At 35.7% G+C, this 16,092-nt stretch overlaps 1 protein-coding gene across 3 annotated transcripts in view; it reads right to left on the reverse strand.

The window, feature by feature from the left end:
- Window positions 1-16,092, reverse strand: part of ATF7IP (activating transcription factor 7 interacting protein) — a 179,999-nt gene that overhangs the window by 153,540 nt on the left and 10,367 nt on the right. Inside the window, exon 1 of one of the 3 annotated variants that reach the window (XM_057702205.1) lies at window positions 13,075-13,946. The exons of 1 other annotated variant lie outside the window; for it this stretch is intronic. In XM_057702205.1, coding sequence (XP_057558188.1) covers window positions 13,075-13,811 — 737 coding nt within the window. In that variant the 5' untranslated portion in view covers window positions 13,812-13,946. Of the gene's footprint in view, window positions 1-6,040; window positions 6,089-13,074; window positions 13,947-16,092 lie in introns of those variants that run through there. One more of the 3 variants, XM_057702206.1, reaches the window with a different exon arrangement.

Genomic DNA, 16,092 nt, shown 5'->3' on the forward strand with positions numbered 1-16,092 from the left:
TCATAAGAAGCTCTAATTCTCTAAGCCTAAGTGCCAACAATGGAAGTTACCAAACTAGCTCAGTGTTTCTCAAACTAACAATGGTTAAAAAACCAATGTTTTAATTCCAATCCATTACATACCAATACTCTTGTAAAATACAATGAAAATGAATTTGAAAAAAAGACATATAAAATATAAACCTTTTTATTATTTGATCTGACAAAATTATTTTATTAGATGATGTAAAAATTCTAGACACTCTTAATTTCAGTTATCTAATGGAGGACCAGGAACAGATGAACTGATGAGAACTGACCTTGAACTGATCCACAGAACACATTCTGAGAAGGGTTCACCTAGCTAGACACTACTTATCCCACCCTACCCCCAGCATTCTCAATCTCTCAGCATTTTAAGCGGCTCCTATTTACTTCTGTCTTCTTTTTTTCCCTGCCCCAATGTAAACTCCTTGAGGGCAAGGGACCTTGCATGCCAGCCATCAAAACAGTGCCTGGCAAATAACAAGGGCATAATAAATATTTGTTAAATTTGTTGAATCAATTGATCAATTCAGTCCATTTCTGTTTTCACTCTATCATGCTGCTCTAGCACAAATAAGAATTCTTGTTTGTCCCCTCTGGGCTCTTCAAAGACTTCAATGTGAGATTTAAACACCTTGCTCTCAGGCATTTTTACTGTATATCAGCCAGGTCCCTAACAATCCCCTCTCCCTAAAGGACATTTTCTAAAGTATCCAGTACCTCAGATTTCTCCCCAATTTCATAATGATTGAAAAAAGAAACAGAAAGGGAAAAAAATTTGTGCTGGAGGGAACCTTGTGAGGAAAAAGCAATCAATCCTTCTCATAATTTATATCACATACTACACTAGGTACTCTGTATTTGTTATGCCCATTTAAATCCCACTATCAACTCTATTTGGTACTTTATCCCCATTTTAAAGATAAGAAAACTGAAGCAACTAGCCTCTTCCCATAAAAAATAATGCATAAGACCTATTGAGCACTTACTATCAATAGGCATTATACTTTGAGCACTATTATACACTTTTCATATAAACTTCTAACTAGTCAGTAGAAGAATATGAATTCACCTTGACCCTGTTTGATTCCAAAGTTCATGTTCTTCCCTGTGGTCCAACTACCTCCCTCATTTAATGCTCACAAAATGGCATTAAGAGCTTAAATAATTTATCCAAACTATACAACTACTTACTAGCAGCACCAGAACAATCATTTCCTGACTTCTATACTAATACTTTCCACTTTGCATGCCATGATACTTGTATGTCGGCAAAAGAAAGCACCAGTCAGGTGACTCCACTGGGCAGTAGTGCCTGGTTTACTTCAGCACCGAAGGTAGAAGCCCTCAGGCAGATGTAGAAGCAGCTCTTCAGACTTTTCTCTGGTGTTAAACTCCCTCTTTCATTAAACTCAAAGATTCATTGAGTCAATAAGCACTATTTTCATCATTTCCATATTCACACATTAATCTCCAATAACAGATTGTTACAAATTACTGAGAAAACTTAGTGAAAGTTCTAACCCAAACAATTTATTAAAAATCCCTTATTTGAATAAACTTTAAGCTTTCTCCCAAATCACTTTCTCTTTCAGCAGTGTAAGAAATGGGAAAACAGGGGAGTCAGTCAGTGTTTCCTGTGCAAGTTAACTGGTTTTTCAATTTTCGCTGAAGCTTGCTCTCTAACTTGAAGGCCATTTTCCAAAAATGAGTAAAATTCTTCTAGCATTTCCCTGGAGTTACCAATGTCATGGTATTACATGAACGCTAAGAAGCTGGCTTTTACTCTGGTAAATGTGCAATTCAAATTTAAATCAGATCATGATTACACACTTCATATTTCATGGATCATCAAAGTAGTCTTCACATAGCTGAGATGGTCAATGTTTTGTAAAAAGAAGCAAAACTTTAACAAAAATAAGTATATATAACAGCCTCTGAAATTATCTACTCTAGTGCAGTTAAGAAAACTTCCTGTTAGGAACTTACTCATTTTAAGTGCTAATATTTCTTATTCTTAGCTCAATCAATTTAGGAAAAAATCTTTTATAAAGTTCATTTCATTTACCTGTTCAGGAAGCTGCACATCTTGAATATAATTTAACATTTTTTTATTCAATATCATCATTAAGGACATCAAGTTAGTGATGTCTTTAATACATTGATAACATGTAAAGAAAAGAGAATTCATTATTACATTAAAAGACCTTAAGGAACTTATATGTTTCCAGTGTACTTTTTTAATCCCTTCACTTTCAACCAATGGTCACTTTTTGCTGATGTCACTGGATCTCCTTCAATCAGCCACCATAGTACTCTAATATAAAAATCAGGACACAAAACACATTAGCAAATGTGCCATATCTTCTAAAAAGTAAGCTGACTTTACATATACCATCTCTCCTACCAAGTCAAGTAGGCTAGACTTTACTTATGTTTACTTTCTTCTGCGTGAGAAGCTGTATTTTAGATATTAAAGGTTGCCAGCAATCTGTCAAGTAGGATAGGGATTTAAAAGGAACAGCTCACGGGGGCCCAGAGAGTAATGTGAATCAATGAAGAGGACCAGCTGTGAGGAGTAGGCCTAACTGAAAGAGACAGTAGCTACTCAACTGTAGATTATTTTTCTCAAGCAAAAGTATATTTCTAGCACTGCCCAATACTCTGTTTTCTGAAAGATGAGACATGCAGATTTTTGTGTAAAATCTGAAAACTTTAAATGTTAACTAGAGAAATATGGCAGTGGTTAAAGGATAAAAGAAGTCTGCTGGCTGCCAGTTTGTGGCCACTGAAAGAGAACTGTATTGTAAAGATTCTCATTTGTACTGAAACAAATAAAACTCTAGGCCCTGAATTCGAGTCATCTCTTTAGAGAAGTTATTTTCTCACTAAATATCTGGACTACTCAGCCAGACTAGAACTGAAACATTTCTCCTACTCTGATTCTATAATGACAACATTCAATATTGGCATTACTTAATAAGCACATCTGCCACTACCCAAAGACAGAAAAGGATGGGTAATTTATTTAACAGAGTAGGACCCAGGAGTGCAAACATGAATATATCAATTACCAAGTGGATGTACTGGTGTTAGTTACTACTTCTTGCTTCTGAGCATGAGTTCTATGAGAAATTTCCCATTCTTTCTAAACATACCACAATCCCTTATCCAACCACATTTGATAAAGTATACAACACCCGAGAAGCAAAGAAACAGAAGAGCATTCAAATACTACTGGAAAATTAGCATGCCAGATATTTGTGGAGTATTTCCTGGTAGTATTCAGAAACATTATGTAAACTAATCTTCAACATATCCTTGCTAAATAGACAGGATTTTTTCCTCCATTTTGTAGACAAGGAAATGAGAGTCAGAAAATAGAATGGGTTGGCTAATATAAGAAAAGGGTAGCAAACAAAGGGTTCAAATTTAGGTTTGAACTCTTGGTCAGTGTTCTTTCTACTACCTCATCATTTCTCTTAAAGGTTTATGCTAGTGAAATGGCTTGTGGAAAAGGGTAAACAAATGGGGAGGGCAAGAAATGACAAAATAGTAGTATAACACCTCAATTACCCAGCACCCAGATTTATTATGCCCTCAATCATTCAGCATAATAGCTAACCTGGAATTCAGCACAGAAAACTTGAAAACCATCACCAATTCCCAAAGTAATAATCCCAGTGAGGTCTAGTTTATGTTTATAGTTGAAAAATGTAACATGGCATTGAAAGAATTAGCAATAACATCTTGAGTAACCATAGAGTGTTGGTGTTTTCCCATATATAAGTAATAATCAGCGGATTCATCTTGTGGAGGGGAGGGTGGATGTAAATTTTATAGTCCATAATAGAAGGCAAGAAGAATGGATCATTAAAATTTCCCTGAGGTCCTACTCTGAAGGTTAACATAAATTGATCAATAATTTCAACCTAGCCAGTTTCTCTCCAGCGATAAAGAATATCAAACCAAGTAGCTGGTTTATATCATATGCAATTTTTGAAATACAGTAAGCTGTTCATACTTTGGGAGGCAAAAAAAAGTAAGAGTGATGAGACTCACAGCATATTCACTTTCCTATGTCATACTCCCTCTAGGGCACAACCTTACTGAAATAAAATGCACGATGGATAGAATCTCACATATATTGGATTTGTTGTACATATTGGATTTGTTGTTTTCTCTTTTAGGAGAAAGCTCATAGGTACATTTACATAAAGAAATGTTCAGATTATGAGAATCCATTATATCACACAAAATAGTCCTAACAATATTACAAAGTAATAAGTTAATGGAAGTAAAATAAACATACTACAGTTGTTGATAAAACTGAGCTAATTATCCCAAATACATTTTAGACCGCCAAACAAATAACACTGATTAAGTTAGGGAAAACAATAATGTTGCTAAAAAAATTAAAAAACAAGAACAAGTGAAAACAATTTCAAGGCAAGGCAGCAATTTTAAACTGTTAAATCATGTAAATATAGATCCTATACACTACCTTCGTGAAAATTTGTAAGTCAAAAAAGAACATGAAGAATATATGTTCTAGAATACCTTTCAAACTGAATTCCACAGTCCCTTAGTGCTTGGATGTCTACCAATAAGTGACCTAGATCCTGACACTAATAATAAGATAGTAATTGTCATACATTATCTGCTTTCAAATTTTTATTTTCATCATAACAGGCTAATTGTTCTCATTTTAGTAAGTTTAGTATAATATTTATTATAAATTTACATTATAAAATAATTACACAACAATAAAATACCATACCTATATCCCTTTTATATACTGGCGTCCTTCATCAGAATTTAAGGTGCAAAAAGTTGCTGTTTTTTAAAAACTGCTGTATTTAGAAAGTTCAAAACTTACTGTTCTATGTCATATTACTCAGGGATATATTCATAATACTCTATTGACAAAGCTAGAATAATGCACTATACCATTTAGAAAAAATGTTATTAAGTACTGCGATTCAAACATCAGTGCTTGAATTATAACTAACTGTTCCGCTATCTGAAATAATATGTGAATAAAAATTTCATTCTCCTACTTTCTTGGTCACTATGGGCTTACAATATCTCAATAAATGTTTCTATTGATACTTCAGAACAATGTTAAGAAAGCTTTTTGAAAATTTTGAAACTAAATTTACAAAATTATTGAGTCATTAATTTTAAATATACCACAGATTTTAACTAAGATACAGTGGACATCAGCAGTTAATATCACTTAACTAAAAAATTGAGATTTACTTCAGCCCTGTTACATAAGAATACATTAGATACAAAGAAAAGGGGTATCCAGACCTAGAAGATGTGAACTATTTCTAAATTCAAAATTTGAATCTGAATGCCAATTTAAGCAAAAAATAATTAGATAAAAAGTTAGCCCCATCAAAAATGTGAAAGAATTGAATGGCCGGGAAGAGGCAGCATAATGAGAAAGAAATGGAACCCATAGTTAAAAAAAAAAAAAAAAGGCTAACTGTTAATTTTTTTTAAATTTTTGTAACTGTGATTTACATCCAGAGAATTAATTCTCCCCAAAAAGCTACCAAAGAATACCTCCAAAACACACACACACACACACACACACACACAAACCCAGAAAAATCACAATCTTCGTGCAAAACAAGACATTTATAGCTTCTTTTTAAAAAATCTACTGAGATAATACATTGTTTTTAATTTCCACAAATAAATATCAAGCAAACTAACATATCCAACATAAAAGGAACACTAAGTTAATCAGGGCCAGAAAAGCACTACTGTGGTGAGTTAATGTTCTGGCAATGACAGAACATAAGATGGTGAGAAATTACAGGAATTTAACCTTTGACCTCACCATCCTATGTACTGTTTCCACAACAGAGGCATAAAGGTTCTATCAGCAAACATTTCAACTTCTTAGCAAGCAAGCTCTAAGTTTGCCTTCCTATATAAACTTAGTAAAATTCAAAATGTTTTTTAATTAAAATGTTCACAGATAAAGAGTAATTGGTTCTTACCTCTGGTCCTGATGCATGTGACAAGTCTCCTCAGTGGCATAGTGGCTGCCTAAGCAGCTACAAAGACTAGGTCAGCAGCCATTTTGAGACAGCTGCACTGTCTCAGTTGCACTAAAGTGTAATTAAGATGGCTGCAGTGTGCACTCAAGAACTCACACAGTGGAAACTCAGCTATGTATCAAACAAAGCCCCTCCCACTTTGTCAGCCTGCAGGAAACTGAACACTGACAACAGCTAATGCATACAGTGCAACAAACAATGCAGCTACTCAGAACACAGAAAACAGAGAAGGCAGCAAGCCAGTTTTGTAACATACTGCCTGTGAATCCCGACTTCCAATACAGACTTTGGGCACATCCTGATCCCAGACAGCTTGAAGTCCATGCCACATATTAGCAGTTACAGAGATAGAGCCAAATCACACACAGCAAACATCAGGGAATTTGTTTGAAAGAAAGCCTCCATTTCAGTCCAGAAAAAAAAAAAGTCAAACTCTGCTCAAGGTCTTTTTTTTTTTTTTTCCTCTTTTATAGTACTTTTTACATGAAAAGAGTGCCAATTTTTATAATTTCTAAAAAATTAAGTTGTTTAAATCCGATAATCAATTTCCATTTATAGAAGCTAATTAAAGATTTTCCCACAGAATCTAAGCCTCAAAGTGCTCAAATCTAGCCGAATGGTTAAAGCTTGCAATCAAATTTTTGAATCTTGATAATAATTTTAAATAACTACTGGGGAGGACTAGAGACATTAGAGCTGCAGTGGCAACAAAGCTTATTTTGAGTAATCTACCATAAAGATGAAAACAATTTTTTCTCTTCTGTAGTCCAGATGGGCACAAAGACATCTCCAGGTGAGTGGCTGGTCCCAAGGCAAATTAAATTTCATGCCCTGGCACAGACCTCCCAACATTTTGACATGGGTGAAAAGCAAATAAAAATAAAGAATGTAGACACCCTGGGGGAAAAAACAAATAGGAAGAACAAAAGGGTAAAATTCAGTCTGAAAGTGGGTGTATTAACAAGACAAATTTGTTTTAGCAGTAACCAACCATCAAGAGAAGAAGGACAAAAGCACAGAAAGAACCTGTTTGCTTGATAGCTCCTATCTGCTAGGAAATTCAAGTTTTCCTTTACTCTTATTTGGTTTACCAACCTGAAATTTAGCTGCCTCATGCTATCTTGTCTCTATCCACCACTAGATGTAGGTATTTATTAAAACCTGTTAAGGGTGTACGGAGGTGGTAGGAGTATAGCAAAACGGAGATTGACCCCATAAGCTGATGATTGTTCAAGCTGAGTGATGGGCACATGGAGCTCATTATTTCATTCTATTTCTGTATATATTTGAAGTTTTCTAATAAAAGTTAAAAAAAATACTCAGCTTTTAAAAGATCCTTATTTATCCTCCATGAGGTAAACCAGATAACATAAACTGCTTTAAGTACTGTATTAGGGGAAAAATTTTTATACTTGATCCAAGCCACATTAATTCTTCAAATATATAATGGATTCTCTGAGGGTGGCTCAAATCTATTTGTTAAAAGCAAGAGATTGGTGAACTGGGAAAGATTTGAACATCATGAAGGATACACATTACTGTAGCACTAGACTGTGGCTAAGGTTAATGGTGAGACAAACAACCAAAACATTTAGACCTGCCTGATGAACAGCAACTGATATTCAAGAAAAAGACTTTTGCAAGCCTCTTCCACAAAGATTTAAATCATGTAACATACCTTCAAATGTATGTTGCTCCCCTACACTCCCTTAAGCCTCCTCTGTCTTGCCAAATACCTTTCCAATGTAAATACTAAATACTTTTTTTTCAGTCTAAGCTTTCCTGGGCAAGCTAAGATGCTGGCTATTGGCTATAAGGGCTAACTTTTCATCCAATTTAGATTTCAAAATAAGAGACATAATCTAAGTTCCCTCCTTATACCAATCCTCCTCCAGCCACTGCAATCATTTCACTACCAATTCACTATATTCTCTCTATTATCCCAAGGCACATAAGTCAAGTCAATAAATATACTGATTACCTATTTCATGCAAGGGGCTTTAGAAGACAAAGGAGTAGGGAAGTACATTAATATAAATCAAGCCTTCATATAAGTTTTATCCACATTATTTAAACTAATTCTCACACTAACTCTACAAGGTAGGTTTTATCTCCAATTCATGATTAAGGAAACACACTCAGAGATTAAATAACTTCACGAAAGTGCTAACAGCTAAAACACATCCTAGATTATTACACTCAGTCCAAGCCTACTGGAGCATTGTCTGTCCCTTCCCACATTGGTTCTGTTTCTGTGCATCACGGAAACAATTTAGGAAAGAATAACGGTTAGGCTGTTATTCAGATTACTGGTGTTCCTGTTAGTGTTTCACTCTTTATCTCAAAGAAACTATCCTGGTTCACCCAATAAACTCTATTCGTGATTCAACCTAAATTACCTTATCATTGACAATCCTTTCCTTCCTCTCCTTCCGCATTTATGCCCAACCCCCAAACCAGGTGTAAATGCTCCCTCAAGATCTTTTATACATACCATCATTATACTTAGCATATTTTGGTATTTATACCTTTATATATGAGTTCTTAAAGGACAGAAATCACAACTTAATTCATTTTCCACTCACTTTCATAGTGTGAAAGAGTATTTATTTGTTCAATAGATGGTGAATTGAAATTAATTCCCTGTGTTTTCATTTCTACCACAAAAATCTCCAAAAATTCTACATCTTTAAGAACCTTCATTTTTAGGATCTCAACTCTTACTTTCTAGGAAGAATAAATCAGCTAAGTTTTTAGTCTTAACCTAAAAAGCTCTGTACTTCAAAAACTAAGATGGAAAAAATTACCTTTTGTAGAGCATTTTTCAGTTTTTAAAGTGTTTTTATAGGCACTACACAGGAGCTAATATGTGCTTAGAATAAAGTCGGAAAAGAGTCTATAGAAAATTACAGAAATAAATATATTATTTACTTCAAAATTTTTTTTAACATTATTAACAAAGAGTACAGCTTGATTATATAATGTCATAGATTAAAAGAAATTTGGGGGCTTCCCTGGTGGTGCAGTGGTCAAGAATCTGTCTGCCAGTGCAGGGGACATGGGCTCAATCCCTGGTGCAGGAAGATCCCACATGCTGTGGAGCAACTAAGGCCGTGCACCACAACTACTGAGCCTGCGCCCTAGAGTCCATGTGCCACGACTACTGAGCCCGCAAGCTGCAACTACTGAAGCCCATGGGCCAGAGTCCATGCTCCACAACAAGAGAAGCCACCACACTGAGAAGCCCACGCACCGCAAAGAAAAGTAGCCCCTGCTCTCCACAACTAGAGAAAGCCCGTGTGCAGCAATGAAGACCCAAAGCAGCCAAAAATAAAATTTTTTAAATAAATTTTAAAAAAAGAATAAAAGAAAAACAACAACATGGAAGGACCTAGAAGGTATTATGTTTAATGAAATAAATCAAACAGAGAAAGACAAATACTGTATGTTGTAACTAATATGTGGAATCTTAAAGTAAAACAAATAAGTGAATATAGAAAAAAAGAAAGAAATTTATTTTAGGGAGGGTCAGTCTTAATAAACCAAATCATTGTTTGTGAAAGCAAACATATTTGGAAGACATTTCTAATGTAAGGTAAACATCTCCATGATTACTCAATGTTTTACCTCCTCCTAAATAAAACTAGTGCTTTTCATATAATTTTTTTCATTTCACTCTTACAATGACCATATAAAGTAAGAGTGCTATAATCTCAAATTTTTTATGACCAGAGAATGTAATCATTTGCCAGAGGTCACACAAGTAGTAATGAAAAAGAACTATAAGAGAATTAACTTTAGTCAACTACTACACTTTTTATATATCATATGTCACACTATTAGAAAACTTTGCACATGCAGAATATTGAAAATTCCATGAAACCTAAATAAATGGTTTCAGTGTACTAAGTATAAAGTGAATACACTTTTCACTAACTTAGTTAATATACTTTAATTACACAAGTTACTACCAACATTATATATATTAAAAGAGAAAAGGAACATTAGAAGGTTATTAAGGTGGTAAACTGAAAAAACCTAATTTCACTCCCTCAAATTGCACTAAAACTACAGTGGAAGTATTTTTTGAAGGCATAAGTCCTCAAGAACAAGGAGAAAAGTAAAGGGACAATAGCTACAAAGATTTTGGGAGCTGGAAAATAAGCAAAATCACTGGTAACTAACTCAGTAGTTCCCAAAACACTATAAGTTGCATTGGGGATAAGTTAAGAACCAATTTGATTTACATGGCAGAAATGTCAAAAGACACACAAACTAGAAGAACTAAGCACTTTGGAAAATGGGGTGAAGGGAGCAAATAGTACTATAGTATGACTGAAAAAGAGAATACTAGTGAAAGCTGTTTGTGAAGCAGTAAGAGTCCCTAGATGTCCTCACCACACTTCACTGAATGCCTGCTCTCCCTAATCCTAGCAAAGGTCTGAACACAATACCCACAATTAAAAATGAGAGTAACATACCAAAAAGAGAGGAACTGAGTGCTTACTGAAGAGAACCCAATCCTCTTCCTCCATTAATCTCCCACAATGCTGGCAATCAGATCCTTACTCTCTATGTAGGAAAATGGAACACTACTCTCTGAGGGTATTTAACAAGCACAAAACACAAGGCCTTAAGGTCTTAGGAGCTCTCCAAAAACAGCCCATCCAGATCAGCCTCTATAATAAAGTCCTAAACTGACAAACTTAGATATTCTAATCAACTTTTTACTCTTCTACAACATATTATAGTCAGGCAAGGAGGAGAAAGGCAACTAAGAAAAATCTAACGTGGAAGACAGAGACAAACAATAAAACACAAAGCAACAGACTACACGGGGAGAAAACTTCAAAAATAAATTAATATCCACACATATTAAAAGATGTTGCATTCATGCGTCAAGAATAGAATACTACGAGCAAGGAATATAAAATAGAAATTAAGAACATGATAGAAAAAAAATGAAAAACTCAATAGAAGGACCTAATGATAAGAAATATACCTGAGCAAAAAGACAAAGTTGTAAATAAGAGAGAAAAGAAAATTTGAGTATACATCCAAAAATTCACATTGGAATGACAGAATGGCAGAAGATATCATCAGTGAAATCATTTAAGAAAAATTCCAGGACTGAAAGGCAATAGCTGCTAAACTGAAAGGGCCTGATGAATTCCAGCAAACAATAATATTTTGAAGAATTAAAGTGAAATTTCAGAACACCTGGAAACTAATAACAAATTCTACATGATTCCATTGAGGGAAAAAATTCAAAAATAAGAATGGCTTCAGACATCTCAGTACTAATAGAAGCAAGAAGATAACAGAGAAATGCCTTTAAAATTCTAAAGAAAAATGATTTCCAACCTAGCCTTGTATACCTAGCCGAACTATCAATCAAGCATAAAAATATAAAATGACAATTTTCAGACACAGTCTAAAAAAACATATCTCCTATATACTCTTTCTCAAAAAGCTACCAGAGAATGTGGTCCACTCCCCCTAATGACAAAATAAGTCAATAAAAAGATACAGCATATGGAAAACAAAGGTCCTACACAGATGATGAATAAAATTCTAAGGATGTACCAGATATGGAAAGCAAGGAGGCCAGCCTGGAGCAATGAGAATCAAGAAACAAAAGTGAGTCACGATCCTTGCTGCCTCTGTACCCTGAGAGGGGGAGAAAAGTGTCTTCTAAATAAACATCAAAAAATCCTTAGTAAAGGATTGTACCAAATCATCTCAGCTACTACTATTACATGGATGAGACTCATGGATACGGGCATCCTGGTATAAAGTTACTTTCATGGATCAACCTCTGCCATAACTGTACAAAGATAATGAGTCGGGATTTCCATAATTCTGTTAGTTCAGTGCAGACAACTTTGTGTAAGTAGATTATTTAGCCCTAGATCAGGAGAATAAGAATTACCTAGCCCTAGATCAGGAGAATAAGAATTACCTAGAATTACCTAAATGAAATGATTTAGTTGTGGTTAATATTTTCTTTTTGATGGTCATATAAGAAAAACACGTTCTTCTTAATCTACCTTTAACCCTCAATTTAAGATATATCTTGTATAAGTAGCAATTTAAATAATATCTTGATCCAATGCCCTCAGAATTTCATGGGGGGGAATATCCTATGAAAGATCTTAATATAGATTTTAAGTTAATAAACCATCAGAATATTTTAAGAACAATATTTAGAAAAATACTAAATATATTGATTTGACCTTGTTTAAAAACTACTTAGAAGAATGATTAAATCTTGTATAAAGTATCATAACTGAGTATCTCTATTTTTTATGAACTTACATAGTTTCAATAAGAATTTGTTTCCTTCCTTCCAGGATAAAATTGAGTAAATCAAATTTGTAACCATGACCACAGAGAAATGTGACATTTAAAAACAAATCTCTTTTAATTAGCTATGACAAGGAACAAGGACTGCATCTCAAATGTAGAAATGAGGCCTTCTAGATCTTCAATATAGTATCTCTTTTATAACTTATGGATTCCCAGATTTAAGAGGAATAAACAATATCACTTCATGACAGACAAGGAACACTGACAAATGTGGGAATCTTAGAGAACTATGATACCCTACAGTTTTAAGTACTGCAGGTAAAAACTCATGAGATAAATTAGATGACTCTTGGTTCCTAATCTTGTAATCAAGAAGATAAATAAGTTTATAAATACTTTATAAAACAACTAGATAGAAGTTAACTCATATCAGATATACAGTAAAACCTTGGTTTGCAAGCATAATTCGTTCCGGAAACATGCTTGTAATCCAAAGCTCTTGTATATCAAAGTGAATTCCCCCTAAGAAATAATGGAAACTCAGATGATTCGTTCCACAACCCAAAAATATTCCTATAAAAATGATTACAATACTGTAACGTAATACAAAATAATAAAGAAAATACAAAATATAAAGAAAAATAAACAAATTAACTTGCACTTACCTTTTAAAACCTTCGTGGCTGGTGTGAGGGAGACAAGAGAGAAGAGGGTTATTGTGTAGGACAAGGGTGAGACAGTCTTTCGTGGCCTTGTGACCAGGCATTGCATTCTCTTCTTCTGTAATGTAGGTCCTCTTTGGCATCTTTTTCCAAAAAAGCCCTGTCTCATCACAGTTAAAAACTTGCTCCGGCAGGTAACACTCGGAAACCATGAGCTTCTGGAACTTAGCAGGGAACACCTCAGCAGCCTTAGTGTCCAAACTCGCAGCCTCTCCATGCCTCACAACACTATGGATGCCACTTCTCCTCTTAAAGTTATCAAACCATCCCCTGCTTGCCTTGAAGCCTTCTTCGTTTTCTGTTGATGTACCTGGCAGTTTACTTACAAGGTCGGTGTACAAGGCCTTTGCCTTCTCGCAGATAAAGTTCTCAGTCACAGTATCACCTGCTAGTTGCTTCTCATTTATCCAAACCAGAAGCAACTTTTCTACATCTTCCAGAACACGTGGCCGTTGCTTTGATATTCTCGTGACTCCTTTTGCTGCATCTAGCCCCCTTATTTCCTCTTTCTTCTTTAATATTGTGCAAATGGTCGACGTAGACTTCTTATAAAATCTTGCAATTTCGGCCACTCGCATACCTTGTTCATACTTCTCAATGATTTCCTTCTTAACTTCCACCGTAATCATCTCCTTCTTCTTACCACCTTTCTTTTCAACCTTTTTCTGCATGGGGGCCATTGTATACACTCGCACGGATGTTGACTACAGTACAGTATTAATAAACTCTTGTCTTATACTGTATTTAATGTAACTGGCAATAAGGCAGCAGAGGAAAGGGTCTATATCTGCAGGCAGACTGACCTAGAATGAAGCAAAGCATTCCTAAGCTTACTCTTGTATGGAAAAGCAAAGGACTGTCCATAGGTGTTTTGAAGTGACAAAAAAAATACAGTAAAACCTTGGATTGCGAGTAACTTGTTCTGCGAGTGTTCTGCAAGATGAGCAAACATTTCTAATAAATTTTAACTTGATAAACGAGCGATGTCTTGCAATACGAGTAGTACGTGACATCAAACATCACACAATCACAACCGAGCCCGTGGTTCTTCTCTCTCTTGCTGTGGGATTTCTCTCATTCTGCCTGGAGAAAACTGTGGCCTGATTGCATTCTTGGACATGACTTAAAGGGGCTTGCTCACGAATAGGACCTGCCAGTTGTCGATGAAATTGTGTCACTGGGGAAGACCATGGGACTGGAGATGAATGAGGACGACATTCAAGAGTTGGCAGAGGAACATGGCCAGGAGCTGACCACCGACGAACTGATGGATCTGCATCGCGAGCAACACCAAGAGGTCATGGAGGAGATCTCATCTGCAGAGGAGGAGGAGAAAAAGGCGGAGGAATCCCTCACTTCAAATGAGATTAGGGAGATGTGTAAAATGTGGGAAACAGTGCAAAATTTTGTAGAAAAGCACCACCAGGATAAAGCTGTAGCAGTACGAGCAATGAATCTGTTTAACGACAATGCAATGTCACATTTCCACGAAATCCTCAAAAGGAGGCAAAATCAAGTGTCATTGGATAGGTTCCTTGTTAAAGCTGCATGAAAAGAAAAAGATCCCATTGAGCCAATAGATAGCAGTGATTCCATTAGCGATAGTGAAATAACAATAACCCTCCTCTCTCGTCTCCCTCACACCAGCCACGAAGGTTTTAAAAGGTAAGTACAGGTTAATTTGTTTATTCTTCTTTATATTTTGTATTTTCTTTATTATTTTGCATTATATTACTGTATTGTAATCATTTTTATATGAATATTTTTGGGTTGTGGAACGAATCATCTGAGTTTCCATTATTTCTTAGGGGGAAATTCGCTTTGATATACAAGTGCTTTGGATTACAAGCATGTTTCCAGAACAAATTATGCTCGCAAACTAAGGTTTTACTGTACACTAGTGCCAGTTGTGGGTACCTTCTAATGTTCTAAAAATCACTGATTTCTGCCAAACACTGTGGCCTGAGACCGAGCATCTGAACATGGGCGATGATCACCCACAATCCCTCAGTGAGAGAGAGAGAGAGAACCATTGGCTCAATTGTGATCATGTGATGTTCGGCATCACGTACTACTCGCACGAACTACTCATATTGCAACACACTGCTCATTTATCAAGTTAAAATGTATTAGCTATTTATTTCACAGTTGGTAGTGTATATAGAAATGTTTGCTCGTCTTGCAGAACCCTCACAGGACAAGTTACTCACAATCCAAGGTCTTACTGCAGTTTTGTTAAGCAGACAAAGGGAAGCCTTTCTATACTTATCAATACCTCATTAGATTAATAAAGTAGTCAAATAAAACATCAAAATAAAATAATCAGAAAATTATTAAACAAACTTATATGGTCAAATCTGTGCCTTAAGGGGCAGAAACTTGGCAACAGGAAGGGTTATAGAAGAAAACTGAAACTTTGTTTCCCTCAATTTTAAGTGAGTGTGTCCAGCAAGTTTCATAGTTGAAGGGTAAACAAGGGGTGAGGGATCACACTGCACCCTGAAATTACAAAATGAAAACAGGATAATTCTATGTGGATCTAGCCCCCGAAATAAATGACTTCATCTCTAACTTTGGCAATAATGACAGTCCAAAGAATTATGACAATCCTTGAAGATAAATAATATATTTATTCAGGACTTCCCTGGTGGCACAGTGGTAATGAATCTGCCTGCCAATGCAGGGGGCACAGGTTCTACCTTTGGTCCCAGAAGAGCCTGCTTGCAACAGAGCAATTAAGCCCATGCGCCACAACTACTGAGCCTGCGCTCTAGAGCCAGTGAGCCACAGCTGCTGAGCCTGTGTGCCATGACTGCTGAGGCCCACGCACCTGGAGCCCGTGCTCCACAACAAGAGAAGCCACTGCACCGCAATGAAGAGTATCCCCTACGTGCTGCAACTAGAGAAAGCCCAACTAGAGAAAGGCCATGTACAGTGGCAAAGACCCAATGCAGCCAAATA

Source organism: Hippopotamus amphibius, chromosome 12 (genome assembly GCF_030028045.1).
Source record: "Hippopotamus amphibius kiboko isolate mHipAmp2 chromosome 12, mHipAmp2.hap2, whole genome shotgun sequence".
Lineage (NCBI taxonomy): Eukaryota > Metazoa > Chordata > Mammalia > Artiodactyla > Hippopotamidae > Hippopotamus > Hippopotamus amphibius.